Here is a 24,528-nt window from a genome sequence, read left to right as displayed (position 1 = left end):
TATTTTAAATATCGATACACTGAACACGTTATTGAGTGTAAACTAGCTACACTTTACAGTGTAATCACAACAATTAAACTAAAGATAATTTTTTTTTATACCGATACAATCTTGTTCTTTATATTGCAGCCGGAGTGTAAACCTTCAAACGTACATTTCACGTACAACTTCCGCACAATGTGGAAAACAAAAAGCCCCGAGGTAAAAACACAGAAACGAGCCATTACACCAAATGACGAATTACATCTGGGTATTAAGCATTTGGAGAAGGCCTCGCGTGTGACTTATGGAGCGTACTCTCGTATATCAAAGACACCCGATCTCAAAACATCATGTGCAAGGCTCAGCCAACACAAATGTATACTGGGCATAGAATACCATTAAAGGGCCACTGTATGTGCAAGGCATCACCAGTCTGCTCCCTGTCTGTCCAGCGTCCATCCGCCGAGCCACCTTATCCACCGGTGGCCATCCGTCTTGTTGATTTTCACCGACAGGCGTGAAACCACGGGTTTCTACGCGAAGGCAGGCCACTTACGCAACCAGAGTTGTTACTAAGCTTTTGGTCGACATTCAACACAAGTCGAGTCAATTTATTTTTGCTTCACACGTGGCCCCTTTCTGACACAAATCTGCCCCTCAAAGCGCCATCACATCATTACACACGTGGACACAATATTTAACAATTCTATCTGGTAAAAAAAACTAATATCAACAAGTTGCGACCGCCGTGTGCTTGTTATAGTATGAAAGCGTATTATTGGTGTGTTATGAGTTGTGACTTCAATGCAGTGATGGAGTCGAGTGTTTGTATTGCCTTGGGGAGATTGTTCCAGGGGTGTGGTGCTGCAAATGAGAAAGATCTGTCCCCCATGGTTTTTGTATTTGGTGGTTGGTGGAGTGTTTGGGCTGAGGAGCGAAGAGGTCTCTTGTTTTTCTTGACGTCCATGAGGTTTCTGATGTAAGGTGGAGCTCGGTTGTGTATTGCTTTCTACGTTGATAGGATGCTTTTGAAGTGAGCTCTGTAGTTAATCGGTAGCCAGTATAAGTTATTAATAGTTTGTGTAATATGGGATGAATTTTGGAGATTGAAAATGAGAACCTTGATGAAGACATGCAATGTAGGTATGCAGAACAGATCGGTGTAATTAATACGGGAGAACTTGCACGTAATGATTTCCACGACTCTAAACATCACTGGCTCCCTGTGACCAAAATGACATTAAAAAATCCCATTGATTAGGATATTAATGACAGTAGAACTGGGCGATTCTCAGGATTCCTAGCCTCGAATTATGGTTTAAATCTTTAAAAGTCACATATGATTTATAACCAGATTGTGGGTTCAGTGGAATAATAGAATCGTGGTGGGAGAAGACATGGCATGGTGTTCAAGCTAGAGCATGGAGCCCATGCGGCTTGGTCACCCTAGAGAAATACCCACTTTAAACTTCTGGCTGATGCCTAGTTAATGCACAATTAGCCCGATTCCACCCCAATTCCAGCGTGGCGCCGAGACATGAATGAAAGGTACGTTATGGCTGGCTGGTCAGTGTGGGTTGGTGATGTAACAGGGCCCAGGACCAGTTCAGATATCACTGCCCCTACTGATGTTCACCGGTGTCAGGAATCTAACTCAGATCGATCTGATTCATATCAAATCAGAATATTAATTATACGGGAGGAATCCGATGAGTTTTCAAGCTCTTTTTCACTGCGCTACCCCGGTGAGTATGTATGGGATGATAAAGTGCGGCCATGCTTTGCTGAGTATGCTCGTGGACATAGTTAACCATAAAAGGTTTAATGTCCCTGCTAGGTGCGTGTGCAGTACGTGGGGGGCACATGACGAGCGTCTGAGTGAGCGCATGGAGAGCATCGCCAATTATGCCCAGAGCCACGCGGCTCGAACCACGTGCACGGCAACGCACGGAGCTCATGGGTCACACAGCGCGTCCGATGACCATTACATCATCGCCGGTTCAGCACTCCAGCCAAGTGGCAAAGGTGACTGCCCTCGGCCAGCCGCCCTCGAATCCCCCTACCGGCACGAACACCGCCCTCCCCCGTCCCCCACCTTAGAAACTTCAACCTCAAGGAGAGGGATGAGACTAGAATACAGCAACTGCCCTCTGCACTCAACATGTGTCACACTTAGTCTCGCCGTCCAGAGATGGAGTCAGAAAGCAGCAGAGCTATAGGTTTTGGCGACGTAATTTCTATTTATCCCCTGGCGTTACAGCAGTTTTGCATCTTTAAGAACCTACCCCTTCTACTTAGTTGTCATGGTTTGATTTGATACGATTATATTGGTGGTTTGCTGGCTGCAACTACCAACATTGGCTGGCTTGAATAGCCTAATTCTGAATGTAATTTACTTTGATGGGCTAGTTGTTGTTATTGTGGTCGCTGGCAGTGTGCGCTGGCATCTCGTCAACAAGTGAACATTGAACAATAAAAAAAAGACCGCATTGACTACCAAACCTTCGACCACTCGATGCGGCAACAGCACGAACCGCTTCTTGCGCATTTGCCTACTTTCTCCACAAAAGCCAAAATAACCAAATTCAGGTTACGCACGGCAGAGAGAGAAATTATATAACCGGTATGTATAATCGCTACGCAGCTCGCACGAACCGCATTTTAAACACCTTGGCGTGCGTGAGGGGGGGGGGGGGGCTGCTCCGGGTTATTTGTAAAGTGGCTGATTTACAGCACTGGTGTTTCACCGTGTGACCGTGTGACACGGTGGATGCGGGCACGCCAGCGGGCCCCTGCTCGCTCGACTCCAGCGTGCGGGCCGGTCAGCTGAAGGGGACATTCTGTTGTCGGATCCTCATAGGTTAGGAATGGTGTACAAACCACTGAGTTAAAGGGCACTGTGTACTGAAGGTTGCACGCATGGACACGGTACGCAGGACGGCACGGTGTGTGGGAGGATAGGCGGTCACGTGTAAGGGTCTCGTGCTCAGACTACCGTGTATAGAATACAGACCGATAAGGATTGGGCGCAGGGGAATATTTAACGCGCGTGGTGTACGATAGCATGCATAAGCTACTGTGTACACACGTGTATGTAAGAGGAACTGTGTACAGCGGATTGTGTGAAGGCCGTGGTGTAATGAGGATTGTGTTCGGGGGAAGATGTGCACTCTAGGCTTTCAGTTTCAAGCCCGCAGGGACCACCCTGGTCCATGTTTTCATATTTACCGCTCAGCACATCTAAGTACCGTGGTTTACAACTACTCTCCTTACACAGCTATGGAAAACACTGGGCCAACACGGGCATTAGGCTGTGTTCCCCTCGGACTGGAGATTAGGGAACTGGGGTGACGCAGGACATGGTGGTTGGCACTGTGTACTGCAAATTAATTAGGCCAGCGGTTAGCAGTCACAGCTGAAAAACTAAGTCGTGCTCTTTGTGTGTCACCTAATTAGCAAACTGGCAAGTATGTGGTTCACAACACGAATGAATAAGAGTCCACTTGGAAGCTTATTCAGTATTGGCTCTGAAGCATGGAGTCTTCAGTGGAGATTCTCGAGGGAAAACCAATGGTCAAGTGATGAAGCTATTACATAGCATTCCTTTACATGACAGCTCTGCAAGGTTATAAGCAGCCCATTATGTCATTGGACCTCCTTTGCCAGTACCAAAATATAATAATAGGGTTTTTCCCCTTTTTCTTCTGGCAACAACACTGACACTTTTTTTTTACAATGCTTCATGTCTGCATTAATCACAATACTTGCAGTCAAAATGCAAACAAAAAACACACTGATAATATGCATTGTCCTTGAAACCGATTGGTCCACACCAGAGACAGCTTTCTTTAGAGCCTAGTCTCAGTTGGTGCTAGACCAGATGACGCCAAAATGCACCAATTGAGACTAGGCTCTAAAGAAAGCTGTCTCTGGTGTGGACCAATCAGTTTCAAGGACAATACATAAATTATCAGTGTTTTTTGTTTGCATTTTGACTGCAAGTATTGTGGTTAATGCAGACATGAATCCTTGTAAAAAAAGGCTTCAGTGTTGTTGCCAGAAAAAAGGGGAAAACCCCTATTATCATCTCATTATGTTTAGAGATCAATGGCCTTAGAATGACATTGATCATTGGGAAATTAGAAAATGATGTTTATTCCACGAGAACACAGTGGATTCTACAGAAAAAAATAAATGAACACTGATCCCTGCTATATATATATGTTGTGAATTGCTTGTAACCTTCGCCGCCAAAGGTGTGGATGTGAGAATTGTATTCACCATTCAATGTCTGTCATATCCTGAGCAACTTTTTACGTGATAGAGTTTCATATTACAACATGTTTATTATTTTACATCGAGTCAAAGTCATTATCATTAGCCGTGATCTATCCACTGCGGGATGAAGGCCTCTTCAAGCTGTCACCATATCACCATGGGGGGTGCCACGGTGGCGAGATGTTAACTCCCTCGCCTGGTATGCAGGAGGTCGTGGGGGTTCCATCCCGACCCTCACGCCCGTATATTTGGAATTTGCATGCTCTCCCTGTGGTGGTATGTATTTTTATCTGGGTCCTCCAGTTTTTACCTCTATAAACATGTGTTTAAGAGTATTAGGCTGCTATACATTTCCACCTGATAAGCCACTTCATTGAGCTATCATTTGTGGCCAGGTCACTTCTTAAAAAGAGCTATATAACACAGTGGCCTTTACCTGGTAAAATACAAAAATTGTTTAGTTTCATTTGCATATTTTTGTTAAAGTGATTTTCTTACCTTTCCTATACTTTGCACTCCTATCGTGTATATTGTATTGTTTGTCGTTGTAATGTTGTGACCTCCAAACATGCATTTGTTACTCTTTGTAGAATCTCAGTAAAGGTGTTCAATTTTTGGAAATAGTTTTTTTTATGGAATGAAAATGTTTAACCATTAGACTCCTGCTATCAGTGTTGATATGGAAGGTGATATTGACAGAGCCAATTTGTCTGCCTGAAAAAGTGCAGATACACACGGTTCATAATCCATAAGAGGTTTTTTGGGGTTATATTGTGTAACTATATAAATGTGTCGTTAAAACCCGCCACCACCCGACGCAGCCAACTAGTAAGGGTTGTCACGTAAACAGAACATGCCAATTCGTCACTGGTATAGCACACCGGTGTGGAGAGCCAAGCCACAACATTTACAAACAGACAGATTTGTCTGTCGCCTGATGAAGCTAGTTGGAATTACTGGCGAAACGTCGTACTCAGTTTGTAAATGTTGTGGCTTGGCTCTCCAACACACCGGTGTTCTGTTTACGCGACAACCCTTACTAGTTGGCTGTGTTGGGTGGTGCCAGGTTTTAACGACACATTTATATATTTACGCGATCTAACCCAAAAACCTCTATTATGGATGATAGTGGTCGCGAAAGCCTACGTGTTAAACTGACTAATCTTTTTTTTTATGCACAGCTAAATGAAGGACTCCCTATGCAGTGTCGGCCATGGGGGTTGTTTTAACCATACTTCACCACTTTGATCGGTGAGGGTTGATATCCTGAGGGGGAAGAACCAGTTCAGATAATACTCGCCGCTGACGTCAACTGTGACAAGTTTTGTAATTCAGTGCACAAACCGTTGTGGCTACTGCTCTCCTTTAATGTCAACTTGTGTTTTAAATTGAACACCACTTTACATCTGCTAACATTTGTAAAATCTCGTCAAAGATTTTTTCAACGTTTGAAAAAAGGTTTTGAAAACGGATGCTAATTTCTGCAGGTGAAAGCATCTGTGCGTTGATTTATAAGTCATCATATGCGGAGACACATTGGAGTGAAAACACCACGTGCGTATTGAGTCAGCTCAAATAAATTATCACGTCCTCTAGCAAATCCCCCGCGCAGCATCCATGCTTGAAAAAAATAAAACGGCAGCGTTTTGTGGCGGTCACAGCTAGGGTTGATCAAAAAAAAGTTCAAACTACAGCATCTCTCATTGAGTTGTAGCGGCGTCAATGAGCGCACGTAAACAGCGTGACACATCCCGCATGCAAAAGTGTTTGATCTGATAATAAAGTCCAATAAAAAAAATACTTCGTGCCGACAGGCAGGACAGTGATGTAGCGCGGCCCTCGCTCATGCACATGATACGCAGCTTGCCTCAGCCAGGGGGAGGCGGTAATCCAGTGGGGGGCGGGGGGAGGGCATGTTTGCCCGATGACACCACCGCACCGAAATCGCCCCGCCAAGCGAGCGGCGGGACCTAACCAGGAGAGCCGGACGCGGGCACAGCAGCACAAGAGGAATGCAGGGGACCGGTCGAGATGCTGTGATTCATCACCACCCCGACCCCTCTCCCCAAGTACGACTCCCCGCACCCCCCCCGGTCTCCCTAAACCCAGTCCCTCTCCACCACCCCCAAAATGAACAATCATGCCCCTGAGCATCTCCCTCTCCTAAAGGCCGTCTATATTTAGCGCAGGGCGCGAGGGGACCCGCATAGCAGGGGCTCCGCTAATCCCCAGCGACAGGCGCAGTAAATTAAGTTGCATGGGATCACTGCTGGCGCCCGGCCCCTCGGCCCGGACCAGCCGCACGCGCTCACGAGACCGCGTGCCAGACAGGTGGGCCCGACAACACCTGGATGCTCCCTGCCTGCACCGTCCCCCATCACCCCCGGCGCTCCCTCCCCCCCCAAGCCCACCTCCGGCATCACCAATGATCCGTTTGCTCGCGGTTCTCTCGGCTACGCACCTCGGTTGTCGGGGCATTCTCATTGTCAAACGGGGCGGCGTTTCTCACTCGGGATCGTCGCTTGTTTCTCACTATGTGGGGGTCGGAGACTGGTGGCCGCTGCGGGTCACGCCGGGAGACCGATTGGGCTGGAGTCCCCGAGTCGTTGTGCGTAGCGATGTAATGAGACGGTGAGAATTCAATGGGAAAAATGAAAATTGCGAGAAATGTATGGGCTGCGGTGTTCAAGTGTAAAGACTCTGTAATGCAACCCGTCTCTAAAGCTTCAGCTCAGTTTGCCCACATCAACATCAGCAAACTCTGCCAAACTAATATTAAAACACAATAATGACTCACATGTCTACGAGCCATGGCTCAGGAATGCTGATTTCACATGTTGTATTTATACAGCAGAGTGTGGTAAAGAAAGCCATGGAACTGTATATATTACACTAGGAAGCATCAAAGCAACAAATTATGGAAAAGAATAGATGGACTGTGTGAATGCCTTACCCTCTGGTAACTCACAATATTCTTAAGTCTCAAAATCTCGCTGTGTCGGAATAACTATTTGAGTTAACAGTGTCCTGGCAAATCACCTTTCCACAATGTGAATTTGAAACTTAAGAATCAAATGCTTACATTGCATGTGGCCAGTGCTACTCATTGCGTAAGGATGGATGATAAATAAAAGAGGAAAAAAAACGTAATTTTTTGTTACAATTTTGAGGTCTTTACCGTGGCGTGAGAAAAACCATCACTGATGAACGGAACTTACAAGAAGATGAAAAATTAAGAGAAACGGACAGAAATCAGCCAGCACTCAAGTCATGAAAGGCAGACAGAAGCAGTAGGGAGCCGTGGCCTCGAAACTCTTGAGACGGACAACGCAACACATGCTCACGTTAAAAACTTACAAGTCATAAATGCGAGCTAAAATCCAGAAGAAGCTCGTCTTTACCACCCACACGAATGACATTTGTTCAAGAGGGCTTAAGACCTCGTTACACAGCCAGGCAACGAGCCGCCTCGTGCATGGCTTCATCATTAACCCAAACGTCCGGCAATCGTCCCCCACTGCACATCCGGTCATTTAATTGGCCAGGCGGGCAGCAGGACCAGTGTGCATTTTCACTCAATGGTTTATTTTCTATTTGTTTTAAACGAACACAAATCATTAAATTAACCGATTTACAGAAGGGGTTGGGAAATTTTAAAAAATGCCATAAATTTAATTGGCGGAAAAAATGTATCTTTAGCACAGCTCATTACGCGTTTTTTTAACGACACGAGTAATTGCTTATTATTTAAAATAATGTAAAGACAGTTTGCAATTTGAGGTTTTATTTCAATCTCGCTGGTGTTCGAGTAAGTGTCCTCTGTGTTTATTAGCAGCGAGTGCTGCGGACCACACTCTGGTTGCTATCAAACGGCGGCTCCGGGGAACAAAAATTGCGACAATTAAGCGGCGCCAGGCTACGCAGATCAGCGTTGGCGGCACGCCCCACTGTGCGCATTTACACAGACAGGGGCAATACGCCCGCTCGAAATTAACCGTGCACAGAGAAACGAGGCAGCAATCGGTGAGCTACACGTTGAGCTATAGATCGCCGAGTTGTGTGTAGACTGAGATAAAGGGGGAAACACAAAGATAGATGGAGGCACTGCTAGCTGCAAACTAAGACACACGTAAACAAATCACAAACAGGAGGTGATCAATACACAAAGGCAAATATGTGTCGATATAAACACACTTGGACTTGGGCAGACACACGCATTGCCGATTAGCACGGTTGGCTACGTACGGTGCGAAATAAGTTCAACATACATACATACAAGGAGGTGGTGTAGCCAATACCACGCCTGGCAGCTTTTGTCTCCCCATGGCTAATCATTACACACAGCACTAGGTACTCATTTAATGCTGAGTGAACCTAGGGGAAGAACGTTCACAGAGGTTAGTGGCTGTAAATTGGACCGGTGGTGCCGGGTTTGCAGTGCAATGCACTGACTACTACGGTATCGCTTCCCACTTTTAGGGGAGGCTAAATGCACTGTCGGAGGGCCGTGAAGAGTAGACAGTAGACTGAAACAGGGAGACAGATTTTAATTCACAAGAAAGAGATCCATACACAAAGACACAATCACCGACACGAAGATATAAACATGCGTGGCCATCGCGCACAGACGTGTTGCGAGAGAGGACATGGACGGCAATGGGCACCCACCCGTTTCTGCTCCTGGAGGTAGCTCTGCAAGTCTGCGCGCGTCCTCTCCGCGGCCTCCCGCATTGCCTGGGTGCTCTTCTCACGCTCCTCCTGCAATCCCCTCTCCATGGCTTCCTATGGGTGGCACGAAGCCCCAGTCCATATTAATATCAGCAACAGCAGCAACACCTACACCGATGCCAACGCCATCATCCAAACTCATCCTACTGCTGCCGCAATACATACGGGTGCTTCTTTAATTAACTTTCCTTTTCCAGTAAGTGCAATTTATTTGAATGAAAGCTATTTGGAACACTAGGTTTGAGAAAAACTAGTTTGAATTTGATGTAAGCTGCACGTGAAATTTACAGACAGCTCGTCATAATGAGGAACACAAGCTATAAAACAATGTTTATGTCACCAAAGAAAAGCTATTGTTGGAAAAGGGTCATACATACCAACATAGCAAACACAAGTGAATGGAAATATTAAATGGTCAATTGTATTATATTGTAGAGATTTGCTGTTCACCATAAACAGAAGCCTGCACAGATCAAACAAATTAAACTGCTGATCATGCCACATTTCAGTTCAACAAAATGCCAGTCGCTCAGTGTCTGCGCAGGCGAGGCAGTCTCCCCACCTGGCCCCTGTCCCTCTCCTCCTGCACGGCCTCCTGCATAGCCTTGTGCAGGACGCCCTTCTCCTGAGCAAACAGGTCATGCAGCTTGGCCGCGAGCCTCTCCTCGACGTCCTTGCTCCGCTCTCGCTCCCGCTCCACGGCCTCATCCACGGCGGCCTGCAGCCCCCTCCGCTCGGTCTGTTGTGGCACAGAATCGCCGATTGTCTCCAGTCGCTCGCTCGCTCGCTCACCGGCGGTCAGTCGTCTCATTATCACTCTTTTATAGCTTCCATCGAAAGTTACTGTGCCCGTGAACTTCACTCGTTCCTTCCCTCACCACCCATGATGTCCGACTGGACATCTGTGAAACAAAGCTGTGTAGCTCATCGGATTCCTCCAGTATAAATAAATATTATTACTCTAAGAGACCTTGTGCTCATCTCATTCACAATGTGTTTAACCACCACACCGCAGGGGACTACACCTCTCTTTCTGCTTCTTCACTCGCACTGCTCCAGTTTGGAATTCCCTCCCATCATCTCTTCACCCAAGCTCTTAGAACGTGCCTCAATTCAGCAGACGAATTAAGTCTCATCCGATCCCTATGTTTTTGGTTTTAAGTTAAGTCTCATCATTTAGACCATGTGCAGTGCTGTTTGTTGCTGGCTTATTGGCATTTTGGGCCTTCAGGTCTGTGCTCATAAACTGGGAGTTTATAGCCGAGTGCTGTGGGAACCCTGACCCAGATGCGAACCCTTCGATAGCCACTCATCGGCGAGCCGACGTGAACATTAAGCGTTGTTAAGTTCAAAACGTAAAATAAAAAGGCTCTCAAGAATACATTTTTATGTACGTGTAGTGACATCGTTGGATGTCACTGTGTGAAGCCGGCCTGGGAGAGGCACGGCGCGCGATGTACTGACATCGCAGACACAACTGAAGGTGGATGCAGTACCGGCCCTAGCGGGGCTCGGTGAGCCCTGACTGACAGTGACGGATGGCACCACACTCTGCGTGCAGTGCCAGCCCCTACAGGATAGAGGGGGCGAGAGTGCCGGGCACGGTACGGGGGTTACAAGGGGGCCATGGCACTCTGGTTGAACCTGGAGGACACGTGACCGGAGGTGTCTACGGGGACCCCCAAAAGGGGGGCTGGGGGACCACGTGTCCAGGTGGAAATCCTCCTCGAGAGTTCTCGAAGGTAGGTGTGGCTAGGGGCGGGGCCAGCCCTGCCACACAGGTTATAAGCCGGAGCCCTGAGAGGCAGCTTTCCCACTCTTTTTTTCTCCTGATGATGATCGCTTGTGTTGCGATCGAAACGTCGTAGTTTTTTGTTATTTTCTTTGAACCTATCTACATGAATTTACCGAAAGACCCAAGAATATACAATGACATTGCCACACAATAACCTCATAGTTAGAAACATTCCGACTGTGGTTGCCATCGTCAGCATCATATGCAATGCCACCATCACCTCCACCGCCGCTTTTAATGCCTCCGCGTTCTTCTGCCCCTCCTCTGCCAGGCACTTCTCAACCTCAGCCTGCCAGGCATTCACAGCACAATAACACAATCATTAAATTGACAACAACAAAACTCACATTCGTCAATAACACTGTGGTCTAAAAATAAAAAATATTTCTAGGTGGCATTTTGGGCAATGACTCTTCTTTATTGCACATTTTTAAAATGCGCAATGAAAAAGGGGCATTGTGTTCTTGATGAATGTGATTTTTGCTAATTGTGGTATTGCAGCATGAACAATTACTTTATTTAAGTCTCTAAGAATTAAAAGTCTCTTGAAGGTAGACTGGGGTCACACAACGGCAAAACTGAACACGTGATAACAGACCCAAATACAAACACGACAGCATACTGGGTAGACACAGTGAAGACACAAAATCCTGACATTAAACTTACAATTCACCAAATTATGTACAAACATCTCACTGGCTCACACAGTGGCCCACAAGTGCAAGACTGCCCTTGAACCCTAAGATGCAGCCATAGGTTCAAGAGACCCGGCATGGTGCCTTTGGCATACAAATTACAGACTCCAGCATAACCTTAAACAAATACCTTTAACATCTTATATAATGTAAACCAACAAGTCACATTGCTTACATGGGCAAGCACATTATTTGCCTGAATGGGTCTTCCAGACCCAAACACTAAAAAGAGTGATAATTGGTTTTTTACCCTTCTATCTGGCAACAAAACTGACACCTTTTTACAAGGAGTCATGTTTGCATAGACCGCAATACCTGCAGTCATAATACAAACAAAAGAACATAACTCTGATAATGTGCACTGTCCTTGAAGTTGATTGGTCCACACCCGAGACAGCTTTCCTTAGAGCCTAGTCTCACATGGGTTGGACCATGTTCTTTTGTTTGTATTATGACTGCAGGTATTGCGGTCTATGCAAACATGACTCCTTGTAAAAAGGTGTCAGTTTTTTTGCCAGATAGAAGGGTAAAAAAAACAATTATCATATTTTTACTGGCAAATGAGGTTCCCATAGAGTAGACTAAAAAGAGTGCCGAGTATTTCCGGTATTTCTGGACCACATCGCAGGGTTAACCCCATGGGTCTGCTCTTTGACATCTACTCTGAGATCCCGTCTACTCTTCACGGCCCTCCGACAGTGCATTTAGCCTCCTCTAAAAGTGGGAAGCGATACCGTAGTAGTCAGTGCATTGCACTGCAAACCCGGCACCAACGGTCCAATTTACAGCCACTAACCACTGTGAACGTTATTCCTCTAGTTTCACTCAGCCTTAAATGATTACCTAGTGCAATGTGTAATGATTAGCCTTGGGGAGACAAAGGCTGCCAGGCGTGGTATTGGCTACACCACCTCCTTGAACGAATTCTGAACTTCTTTCACACCGTACGTAGCCAACCGTGCTCATTAGAGGAGCAGGGGAAGGACAAAAACATATATACAATAAATAAAACAATAAATTGTGTTCCGTGCCAGCATTCACAGGTGCTTGACAAGAGCAATTGGTCCAACAACCTGTGTAGGCTACAGCGGTGATATGTCTTTATTAGCCGAAAGCACATAGATGCCATGGTGGTCGAGAGTGAAATAAGTTGTTTGTTGTTGTTTGGGAGTGGCCTGCGGATGCATTGCCTTGTGCTGTGCAGTCTGTTCTTGCAGAGCCTCTGCGATTCGCTCCTCACACGCCAAGCGGCACTCCTCCAGTAGGGCCCGCAGCCTCTCATGCTGCAACACAGCGCAAACACAATCCAGCCACCGTGATCAACACGCAACCCCCATGACGACTATCACGGCCACTGACACCAACAGATCTGGGCCAAGTTGTAATCCTTTTTTATATTTTACGACTTCCGAACAAAATAGACCTATTTTGATCAGCAACAGCTCACCAGAAAGGCTCGGTCAAAATAGAAATAGATCCATATGACCCGATGCTTTTGACCCACTCTTGACCCCAAGCACCCAAAACATTTTCAAAGAATACTATGGAGAGAGTGTTGTCAGTTTGGGCTGATACACTGCCTTTGCTTTCACTGTATTTAGCCTGGACTTAATATAATTTACAAAACCCAACTTCCACAATAACTGTTTCTGCCCTCTGATAATGGTTTAAAAGAGCCTTAAATAATTGCTGTTGTCCCAACTTTACCTGTAACACTTGCATATATATAGCACTGAATTATAAATCACAGGTACTTGACAATCTATCGCTGGATGAAGGCCTCGCCATGTTGCGAGGGTCATGTGAGTTTTTGACCATACCTCACCACGTACATCAGTGCAGGTTGATGAAGGAAAGGGGTGACCAGGATCGGTTCAAGTATTACACGCCACTGATATTAGCCGTGGCCGATTTTCAAACATAGGTTGTCGGGTTCATAGCGCAGTGCGCTTAACCACTGCACCACGACTACCCTCCAAATGCAGCAGACATGAACGTTAGATATCATTAAGTGAGTGCTCATCGAGACAAAAGTCTGATTTGCAGTGACAACCTGGGGTGCAAACAGAGAAAGTATGGCACAATATATTTCAGTGCAGAAAAAAAAACTTGGATGAGAAAATCCCAACCATTTCAACAGTCAACTAATTATATGTATTTGCAATAGGGGTCGCATTATATATTAACTTATCAATTAAAATACATTTGTGAACCCACAATACATGCATCACAAAATTTTATATTCGGATACGTTGTAGGGCAATGGAGTAACGTTTAGCGCAGTTTATTGTCCTTCCCCCGCACCTCCGATTAGAACAGTTGGCTACGTCCGGTGCGAAATAAATTCAACATGCATACATACAGCGTGCTATAAACTCGGTGACGAATGTTTACTTCCTGGCCACGGCTGGTGATGCTGGTGATATCTGAAGAAGCCCTGGAAAGCCCAGGTGGTGAGGTATGGTCAAACAATCTCCATGACGGGTGTGGTGGAGGTTTATATTCACCAGCGGATGAGTAAAGAGCTGTAGATTATTATAACTGTTATGAATACATGGGTTCATATCGCCCCTGCAGCCACTAGAGGCACTAACCATTCACTACAATGTGTTAAAACAAGAAGTTCAACTGAAATCACCAACATTCATTGAATCAATGGGCAAGAGGCGATTCGTTTCCAAATTCAGCAAGCGCGGCGCAAGATGAAATGTTGTCAGCGATTGAGTAAATCGCTCCCAGCTGAGAATATGGCAGTCTTGGCATGATCAGCGGGAGGCCGACCTGTGCGGACATGAGCTCCTGGCACGCCTGGACCTGGGTCTCCAACGCGGAGCGAACGTTCCTCTCGCCGGCCTCGTTGGCCTCCTGCACCGCCGACACGCTCAGGGCCTGTCACCGAACATTGCCCGGACGCACGCGGAACAATGCACACCACGGGGGGGGGGAAAAAATAAATTGCTTACGCAATCCGAGCTACCCAAGAGCGGGTTCCCAGTTAGGTAATTGTCTTAGAGGCGCAGCGTAATGGTCCCTATCAGTACAGACGCGGGGCAAGCCAAGTTTAATTTTAAAATAACAACATTAAATCAGTGCCCCGTAAATTACGCGAGCTAAACACGCATTCGTGTCAAGTGAAAAAGTCACACACACACAGCTGTCCAAATGAAATACCACCAGTGTGGGCGGATATGAAAGACGGTGCAAAAGAGTACCGCTGATGTGCTGACGTTGTATGAACAGAGCCTGCACTGCACCTTTATTCCTTCTCCAGTGCTTACATTAATATCCTTCATACCAAGTCAATTTAGCAGAGGTCCTGCCTTGGCATTTTGTATAGGTGGAGTCGACTCATGTGGGTTCAATTCAGGAGTGAGAATCGAGCAGAGATGCTGAAACCGGAACGTGGATATACCAGCCACGACTTTACACCTCCATAGCAAACAGTAAATAAACCACAACTTGGGGAACCTGAGAGACAATGCACCCCATGGTTTGTTCCAGTTTAACCAATTTCAGCATCTAGCGAGGTCTACCCAGGCCTCTGAACATGGCACAGAGGCGAACAAACATAACGTATATGGATGCTTGCCATGCTTTGTAACCCAATCCGTAGCCCTGAGCGCCTGCCAGCCACACTGCTGACAATCCTGTGACAAAACATTTCACCGTCACTTGCAACATGTGGTCCCACGCAAAAACGGCCTCTCGCTCACGTAAACAAGTTGCATCAGGTGCACTCTGGTGGTACCTCTGCTGTTTATTATCTGCGTATGACAGTAGCCCTTGACGGGAGAGCTGTGTGCTACTGTGACATTTACAGATAGTTGACTCAGCCCCTCACTTGGGGTGATGAACTTTACCCAAAATGCCTGGCTTCCAGGGACAGGGGGGGGGAAGACAGCCTTGAACAGCTATATATGAGGTTTCAACATCGTCAAGACCGACGGGTCTCAAAGAGTTTGATGAACCTTGCATTTTTAATAAGACAATTGTTTTTGTTATCGACAGTAGACATTTCTTAGGAAGCGCAGTGATGTAAATAACTTTAAAAACGTTCAAATGAAGATGGCTTGGAAGCCTTTAATTCAGATATATTTGTACCTTAATCATGATATTTGTGACTTGCCACCTTCATTTTTAAATGAAATTATGTAAGATCTTTTAACACAACAATTTTGGCCCAAAAGTAAAACCTACGAAATATGGATTTAGATGAATGGCTTAGTCACATATGACCGAAATCACACGTGAACAAATCTCACAGAATGCTCCCGATCACGTCAGTTCTCGGAAACTAAGCAGGGTTGCGCCTAGTTAGTACATGGATCGCAACCTACTTCGGATTACCAAGTGTTGTAGGCTTGGATTGTGGGGTAAGCATGAGAGGAAGGTGCAGGATTGGATTATTGAATCTAAAAGTGGGGGCTCTCATTTGTATCCACTCATGCATATTGGTTTTCTCTGGGTACTGTGGTTTTCTCCTACAAGCCCAACACCCAATAATTGCACTGGCCAAACATCCCAATGCAGGATCCTCCTCAATGTGAACCTCTTGAGACTCAGTGAGGCTTCCCTGGATAAACAAAGGCCCTTATATATACACACACCAGTTGCCTTTGTGTAGAATGAACAACATACAAAATAAAACAAAGATACGTCTTAAGCAATGGCTGCAGTAATAGTACACACACCTTGTACTCCTCCACGATGATGGCAAGTGCCTCGTGCCCAGCCGTCCTGAGCTCCTCCAACTCCTTCTGGTGCTTCTCCTGCGAATGCACACACACCCACAACACCCAAACACCCGCACACGTACCAAGACAAAGATCCGCCTTTAGCCTTTAACCAACTGTTGAAGCAAGCCATGATGGCAATGCTGGCAAGGTGCATAGTGTGCGGTGTGGCCAGCATCACACTCGACTGCCTTGGTATCCCCAATACCAGTGTTTACACATCACACCAGATACTTCTTTAAGCCTGAGTCGACCTAGGGGAGGCCGAGAACTGGTTCAGATATTCACCACTGATGTTAGCCGTGGTCGAAAATCGAACTGGGTTCCCCAGGTTCAAAGTGGAGGCCATAAAAAAAAAAGATCCCCCCTATAGCCTTCAACAGACTGGTGGGGTAAGTGCTGTTCGGGATAATCTATAGAGGACATAAGCACACACACAGACACAGCCCAAACTCACGCATGCTACAACACTGAGATATGAAGTGTGATTGAACTGCTTTTTGTGTCAGTTTGTTGTACCTCCCCACACCTCTGATGAGCATAGTTGGCTGCGTACAGTGCAAAAGAAGTGTGAGGTTGAGGACAGAAAAGCGGTGAGCCGGTGACGGCGGGGTGGCCTGCAAGACCTGCATCTCCGCATAGTGGACACGATGGTCGGCTGCCGCATTCGCCTCGGCATCAGCGAGACGTCGCTCCAGCCCCACGTTGCTCGTCAGCAAGCCCTCCAACACCTGCGGGTGCAAGTCGCTCCCGTCATTCACAATAATAATTAAGCAGGTGGATATGCATGTCTCTTGTAGAACGTTAATTTGTTGCCTTAATATTTAGTAAGAGCTAAATTTGTTGAGTGATTGGCTCTGAACAGACGTATATCAATTGCCTTCTCTTATGAATGTCCTTCAAGAAACCTTAACATAGATTTTCTGCAACTTCCCGCGAAAATTGTCAAGTAAATTTGTGAGATCATCAGTCTTCTTACAAACTGATCCAGCGGTTCAGTGACATGTGGCAAGTGCCTTCCCGTTATCCAAACGCGCGTGTCACCACACTCGGACAACAGCGCCTTCAGACTCGGTCATATTTAAACACTTAAAAAATCCAAATTTGTATCGTATTGCGTTGCATTATTGATGGTCGTGTCAGCCCAGCGACCTGTTGTGTCCGGTGCTTCTCCTGCTCCGCCAGACTGAGCTTGGCGAGCAGAGCCTCGAACTGCCCCACCGACACCGGCGGTGGTGTCTCCTCTTCCGTGGAAGCAGCGGCAGTGGCGGCAGTGGCGGCGTTGGCGGCAGTGGCGGCGTCCACCTCCACCGATTGCCGCCGCTGCTGCCCTGGCACGGCCGCTGCGTTGATGATGGCGTCAGGTGGGGAGGTTGCGGGTGGACTGGCAGGGCCAGACGCTCCAGAAGAGCTCACAGAGGCCTTTGGTGAACAACATCATTTTAGGCCTTAACAATCACGAAAAAAAAAAGGCCGCCATCAGAGAGCTGTATATATTTGTTTTACGGGCCTTTGTCAATCATCTTTTGGATAGAGGGATCGGTCATTGGAGTTGTTTGATCATATTTCTCTGCGTTGGTTAGTGCGAGTTTCTGATGTGGAGTGGGTTTGCTCCAGGACCAGTTCAGATATCGTTTGTCAATAATATTAGTCGTTTCCGGGAATCGTAATCAAGTTGGCAGTGTGACACTGCTCAATCCCATGATATATAACATAAATATATACACTGTAAATGTATTAGTTATATGTTGATTGTGGCACAATATCACACTGAATGTCAATCTTCTTACCTTATTCGACGTGCTGTAATTATAGCCATTCTCAATATGAGGCCAAATGTTACGACATATAACGTCCATACAAAGCAGGTTTACTCATGGTTTACTGAATCGTGCAAAAATTTCAGATTCACAAGATGACTGATGTTATATTTGTAGAATGTCTTTAAATGTGCGGAGCAAGGAGTATGGCTTCAAACAATACAAGGATGCATGGAGGCAAGGATCATGCTTGAACACACCAACAGGAAGCACAAACACAGCACATGGGTTTGCAAACAATGTAGGCGAATTAACTTCTGTGATGAGCGAAGCGATAACATGAAACCAAAGGCGATTTTATTTGCGAGCTATAACCGGTTTCTCAGAGGTGTAGGAAGTTCTGAAAGGACAGACGTTGGGAAAAAAGAAGTTGAGAGGTAGAAATAGAAAGATTATGTTTGACAACTTGAAGGAACGGATTCATACGGTGAAATGAAGAAGCTCAATTTCAGACAGGGTGGAGGGAGTTTCCGCCGAGGATCTGCGAAAGGGCAGAGGACTAAAGAATAAAAACTGGTGTAATCCCACTGGGTTAGGAAGCTGCTCACTGGCAGGGAGGAGTGCAGGTCAGACAGGCCTGCTTGAGAGCCGATGCTTGAAGCCGCGGCATCGGGAAGGGGTCCCAAAGGCGGCGAAGAAGACTGGTCCAGCAGGATGTCTGGGGTGGCGCTTGGAGGCATGCCTAAACCAAGGGGACACAGATCAGGCCTGCCAAAACATTCTACACGTTTCAATGATTTGAAACTGCATTCAAACATTCCCAATTTCTCAATCTCCTTAGTGCACGGTTGGCTACGTATGGTGCGAAAGAAGTTCAACATACATACGTATATACATACATACAAGTTGAACTTCTTTCACACCATATATATCCAATTACAAATGAGGGAAAAAGTATGTTTGTTGAATTTCTTTCGCACCGTACGCAGCCAACCGTGCTAATTGGAGGCGCAGATATATAGGTACATATAAGCGCGTGTGCTTCTTACCCACGGGAAAGGCTGCCCAAGGAATGGCCGCAGAAGGAACCGGAACCCCCCCATCAGGCATAGGGTCCGCCGTCTAGTAACGTACAGCACACATCACGCACGGCACCGTGAGCAGTGTCATCCATCCGTGTGCGCGTAAATATTCTCATACATTGATTTGTACAAGTTAAGGATCTTACCTCGAAGCCGCCAAATTCATCACCAGACTCGTCATCCCCATTCCCACGTGCCTGTGAATACAAGATGTACCGGTGCTTAGTTGGTACTCAGAGCGGACCACGTCACGGTGATATTCAGTTGATGACTAACGGTTCTTGCGATCCACCTTGTCAACTTGGAAGATGTAGATCCTTATGAAATGAGACTTTCTACCTGGACACATAAGCAGCATGGTAGAATACAGGACCATTGAAAAGATGTTAGGGGGCCTTTGGCTAAATGCTCTGAGGCCCCCACGTATCTGATTCCACGAGCAAACTTCCACAACTGACCCTCCTCCCCTCTCCCACACCTTGCATGTATGTTGACTTCTTTCGCACCTTCACCACTTCACACAAAAACAGATATTCTACATATGACAGTTAAGAAGCCGCATAGACGTGCCCTTGATTCTGATCATTAGCCAGGCATGGTTGAGCACACACAATTTAATCAATCACTCTGAAGGCAATGTTTGATGGTTTACACAGATTTGTGAAACTTCCAAATTTACTCGGCTGTGAAATGCTCAGCAGATGGCTGAATAACACGTGGGTTCACGAACCCGTCTGTGCAAAACTGTGTTATAGCCCTGTACATGAGGTTTCCCCCCCCCCCCCCCCGGTTTATTCCCACGTGGCAAACACACCTTTAGATGGGCAAATAACCCAATGTGGAATCGTCCTGGGAAATAATGCAGACTGGAGACTGTTGAGGCTTTGCTGCATTATAATAATTATTGTTACCAAAGTGCAAAAGCCTGTTTAACAGTGGGCTCCTCATCAGCAACAGCGGCAGCAAGATGGAGAATGGCTCTAAACATGTTTCTTTTTTTCTCCGATGTTTTACAAATGTCCTATCGGCGTCATGACAACAAAATGAATGTCAACAACAAACTGTGACAAAAAGGCCGTGTAATATCACCCCGTATCAGCGATGTCCCCCTTCAACTTACTTTTTATCCACATGAAGCATCCGTATCATCGTCATCATCACACCAACAAACAAAGATCCGCCCCAATAGCCTTAACGGACTGTTGGGGCAAGTGCTGTTAGTGAGCACCACGGCACACGAGGGGGTGGGTGCCCAGCACCACGCCCGGCCGCCTTTCCCTCCCTCGTGGCGATGTTTACTCCACACCGCATCAGGTGCTCATTTGAGGCCGTGCCGACCTAGGGGGAGGCCAAGGACCGGCTCATATAATCGTCAACCTGGTGGTGTTGGCCGCGCGCTCACACCACGCACCTCCTCACGCGTGCCCCGCTGTGAAGGCGCAAACGACAACGCGTCTCCAATCGAACCCGACTTTTCGTTAGAAACCACGTGCGGTCCAGAATTCAACGTAAATACCCCCCTCCCCTCCTCCTCCTTGTGCAGTCATTGTCAACCGTGCCGAGACCACTTGGCTCAAGAAGCCACCCTTTTAACCACTGCGGCAGATGAAACCGGAATGTATACGGAAGACTCCCCCCTTCTCATCAGCTGCACGGGCTCAGCTCTCTTGCCATGGCCATTGTTGAACCCCCTTCGTCTTCCTCTTCCCTCCCTCCCCAGCAACGACGCCACCTCAATGCTCCGAGTGTCACCGCAATCGGGACCCTGGGGACGCCCCCACATCTCCAGAACCCTCGCAACCGACGACGCGTCCAAGGCCGAGGCCGACCCGAGCCCGGGTGGGGGTGAGGCAGGTGCCGGGAGAAGTGACGCCTTCCCCGGCGGGGACTTCTATCCGAGGGACGGTACCGCGAGTGCGCGGCCTACAGCTCTGCTGGGTGCGGACAACGACGCGCGGCTCGGACAGGCGGCGAGACGTCGCCGAAGCTCACCTGGCCGCCACCAGCGGCCCATGGGTGGGACATGGCAAGGAGGGGAGTTTTTGTTGTTGTTGCTGCGACGTCCACCACCACCGAAGCGGAGACGTGAAAGCGACGCCACCACCACCGCCACCACTCACTCGCGAGGGCGGCGAGTCACGTGACCGCCAGCTGATTCCCGCCAACAGTCACGTGGCACCCCCCCCCCCACCAGCTTGTCCACGGAGGGGGCACCCACGTGGTGGCGGTGCCGTGACGATCTCCTCCTTTGTTCGACCACGTGCTCGCGTAGATTTTGAGTTGTCGGTTTCCTCGCGTCTATTGTTTAATGTGGAGGGGGGGTGTCAGCAGGGTGGTCGCATCCCACTGTGTAGGGTCCCCCACCCCCACTCCGTTCAATCGACGCCGCCTTCGAACTAAAGCGAACGTGTCACAATTCACACCGTGACGTCGAAGCGCATCGAAGCGCCGGCCCCCCACACACACAAAGCGCGGGGCCCGGGACGTTCGCCGCCGATTCGCAATAGCCTAGGAAACGGCTCTGGGTGTCTCCAGTGACCTTCATTCAACCACGCGTTCGTCGTGTATTGTGTTTAATAAGGCGCTGATGTTCTTGGCTAATGTTAATGGAGGCATTCGTGTCGTTTATTTAACCAAGCGTCGTGTGTTTTATTCAGCCGCGTGTCTTTTATTTGACCATTCGTCGATGTCCGTAAGTCAAGCACGTGTTGGAATGTCTTATTTAACAAAGCGTTGGAGCCCTTTATTAACTACGTCTGCATGTAATTTAAGCAGAAGTCGATGTGATGTATGCAGGTATCGATGCCCTTTACTTAACCATGTGTGATTTACAGATGCAAACGCGCCTGGTAAATGAGACCACATCACACGCACACTTCCAATCCATCCACTGGCTCTCAATCCAATCCCGGATAAATGTCAAGATCTCTCTCAAGATACTCAGTAGGTCCGCTCCAGTCTACCTCATCTCGCTCTATGATCTCTCCACGCACTCTGCTGCTACCTCTCCCGTCACCTCACTCTGTAGGTACATCACTCGCAGTGAAGTATGATAACTACGAGAGTGACTTTGTTTGACTGCCAAATTGACTCGACTGATCGTCACGTTTAGCTCTGCTCTCATTTACAAAGCTTCACATTCGTCGGACACTTCGATACACAGCCTAGGTGCGGTGTCTACAATATAAGTGGGTCGCGTCTTCCATTAAACGCTTGCAATTCAATACAGGGATGATGGGGCCGTGTACCTCCATTCAAGGTCAAAAGGTCATCACGACCAAAGCTGTTGTTGATGTCATGGCACCTCGCAATATATTCCTTCTACCATACCCCGTATCAGTTGAACAGTGGACACGTGCTCCAAGCTCTGCTCTTTGTCCCTCACTTTTTAAGTTTTAGACTGACGCAGTGGATCTTAGGGCCTTCCTCTAATATCAGGTGGCTCCCCCACCCCCCCCAACCTGGTTGTCCCTCTTTTGATTGTGCCTTAGGAATCATCGCCACTGCTGCTGAGTTTCAAATTTTGGTTCAAGATTTATTTCACAAGAAATAACTGCCTTTCTGTTGGATCACATAATCACGTTGATTCAAAGATGTTTGATACTTTTTTTATACATTGATATCATTCATCGTCAGCAGCCATGATCAACCAACTGCCGGAGGAAGGCCTCTCACGGTCCTTCCTCCGAGATCCACAATCCCGTCTGCTATGGAGTCATGGATTTCTGTTGGATTATAGAGCCACCTGGACCTCTTGACCATATTGTCTCATTGTTACATTGCATCATTGTACAACTACGTGACATACATTTTATATTCGTGATCCTTTTTTGTAAAAGGGCCTTCCAAGTTGGATTTTGGAGACACGCCTATGAACATTTTGTGGGAAACGTCTCATGTCTCACCATCATTAGCCATCGTGAAGCCACTGCTGGATTTATCCAGCAGTGGATCGTTTGAGGTGGTAGTGGATTAGGGAGACCTAAAGGTCTCCCTAAAGGTCTCCCTAATCCACTACCACCTCAAACGATCCTGAAATCTAACAATGCACCGAGCGCCCGCACAGAAACTGAATTCATCGCTTAATCTCCTTTGGCCTCTCGCACGTGTTCCATTTCTTTGCCATCGATTACAGTATGTTTGTAATTGATGTCCTTTAACCGAGTGAGATCCCACTGAGGTTCACGAAGCCTTTTGCAATGGAGATCGTTGCTGCAGTTGGCTCATTGAGCCACGTGACTTCATATAGATCAACCACGTGGTTCATTGCATGTGTGAAGATTGTGTTTCGGAATGCCCTTTATTTTACCAGTTGGGAGCTCATTTAGATTTAAGAGAAAAACAAAGAACCGTGAAAAACAGAAAAATAATATCAGTTTCATTGCAAAAAATGGATGATGAAATGGAAGGATGGACATTGTACAACAATAACCGCACGAGACATAATTGAAAAAGCATGACTTCTTGCGGATTTTAATATCAAATGACACAGCTACACATCAAAATGTCCAGCCTTTCACATATAACTACAAGTTTGAGTCGCTATCCTGCTCTCACGATGACGATGATCAGCCGGCGTTGGTGGCAATGCATGTTTGTAATCCACGACTGTGGAGGCGAGGGTTAGTGGATCGCAAAAATGTTGTGAAACCCTCTTCCCCGTAGGCGTTCGACGTGCTATATACCCTGGCTCGCCAAGAGAATGCAATTCATTACAAAATGTGGACTCTACCTGTTCGCCTGAATGGGATAGGGTGTTTCCCCCTCGCACGCGTGGGTTTTCTCCAGGTGGTCCGGTTTCCTCTCATATGTCAACGCTCATTAATTGGCCGATAACACCTTCATATATAGAGGACCGCAGAGCTTGGCTAGTTGTTGGCGCCGGCTCATCGCGTGGCTCGCCTCTCCACTTATCTGTGGTTCTTCCTCGCGCTTTCTGAGTCGTTCTCTGCCTTCGAGAATGAGTGAATACTGTGCGCGTTATAAGTTGAAATGATAATGGTGGTGGACCGCAGACGATTAATTAAAACGACGCAAGTTCCACAATGCACTCCGGGTTTTTTTTGTTACGAAAAAATGTCTCGAAAGCATGCACAATAATAATAATAATAAACGTCGCCTGAACGTTGCCCGGCGGCTCGGCTCTTATATAAATATACACGAGCGCGGATGCGTGCCATGCTATCCAGACACGCAGCAGAGTGCACGAAGAAATCTGTCGGTTGTATTTTTTTGCGTTTCAACTCTTCTGTGTAAACAGCAGAGGTTGTGAGGCCGGGGACGTGTGTACAGATGATCGCACCTGTGTAAGCACGCGTGCTGTTGTAGTGTTTTCATTCGAGTGAAGCGAGTACCACTATTCCAGGAGCACATCAATCTGTGGCACTGTGGTCCCCTTTTATGAGAGACCGCCTGAGAACAACGTTTGTGCAGTATACCGTACATATCAGAGGTGGGACAAAGTCATTGTTATGC

General features: G+C 47.1%; 1 protein-coding gene across 2 annotated transcripts in view; it reads right to left on the bottom strand.

The window, feature by feature from the left end:
• Positions 1-21,173, bottom strand: part of CCDC91 (coiled-coil domain containing 91) — a 30,783-nt gene extending 9,610 nt beyond the window's left edge. The window contains exons 1-12 of one of the 2 annotated variants that reach the window (XM_078859054.1): positions 21,046-21,173; positions 19,200-19,250; positions 19,021-19,093; positions 18,580-18,713; positions 17,364-17,633; positions 16,838-16,942; positions 16,170-16,247; positions 14,260-14,367; positions 12,669-12,761; positions 11,004-11,072; positions 9,551-9,727; positions 8,929-9,042 (exon numbers count right to left, since the gene is read on the bottom strand). In XM_078859054.1, coding sequence (XP_078715180.1) covers positions 8,929-9,042; positions 9,551-9,727; positions 11,004-11,072; positions 12,669-12,761; positions 14,260-14,367; positions 16,170-16,247; positions 16,838-16,942; positions 17,364-17,633; positions 18,580-18,713; positions 19,021-19,093; positions 19,200-19,250; positions 21,046-21,078 — 1,305 coding nt within the window. In that variant the 5' untranslated portion in view covers positions 21,079-21,173. Of the gene's footprint in view, positions 1-8,928; positions 9,043-9,550; positions 9,728-11,003; positions 11,073-12,668; positions 12,762-14,259; positions 14,368-16,169; positions 16,248-16,837; positions 16,943-17,363; positions 17,634-18,579; positions 18,714-19,020; positions 19,094-19,199; positions 19,251-21,045 lie in introns of those variants that run through there. The other variant, XM_078859055.1, reaches the window with a different exon arrangement.
• Between the last annotated feature and the right edge of the window lie 3,355 nt (positions 21,174-24,528).

Source organism: Lampetra fluviatilis, chromosome 8, assembly GCF_964198595.1.
Source record: "Lampetra fluviatilis chromosome 8, kcLamFluv1.1, whole genome shotgun sequence".
Taxonomy (NCBI): Eukaryota; Metazoa; Chordata; class Hyperoartia; order Petromyzontiformes; family Petromyzontidae; genus Lampetra; species Lampetra fluviatilis.
The sequence above is the reverse complement of the archived record's forward strand: the minus strand, read 5'-3'. Positions and strand labels throughout refer to the sequence as shown.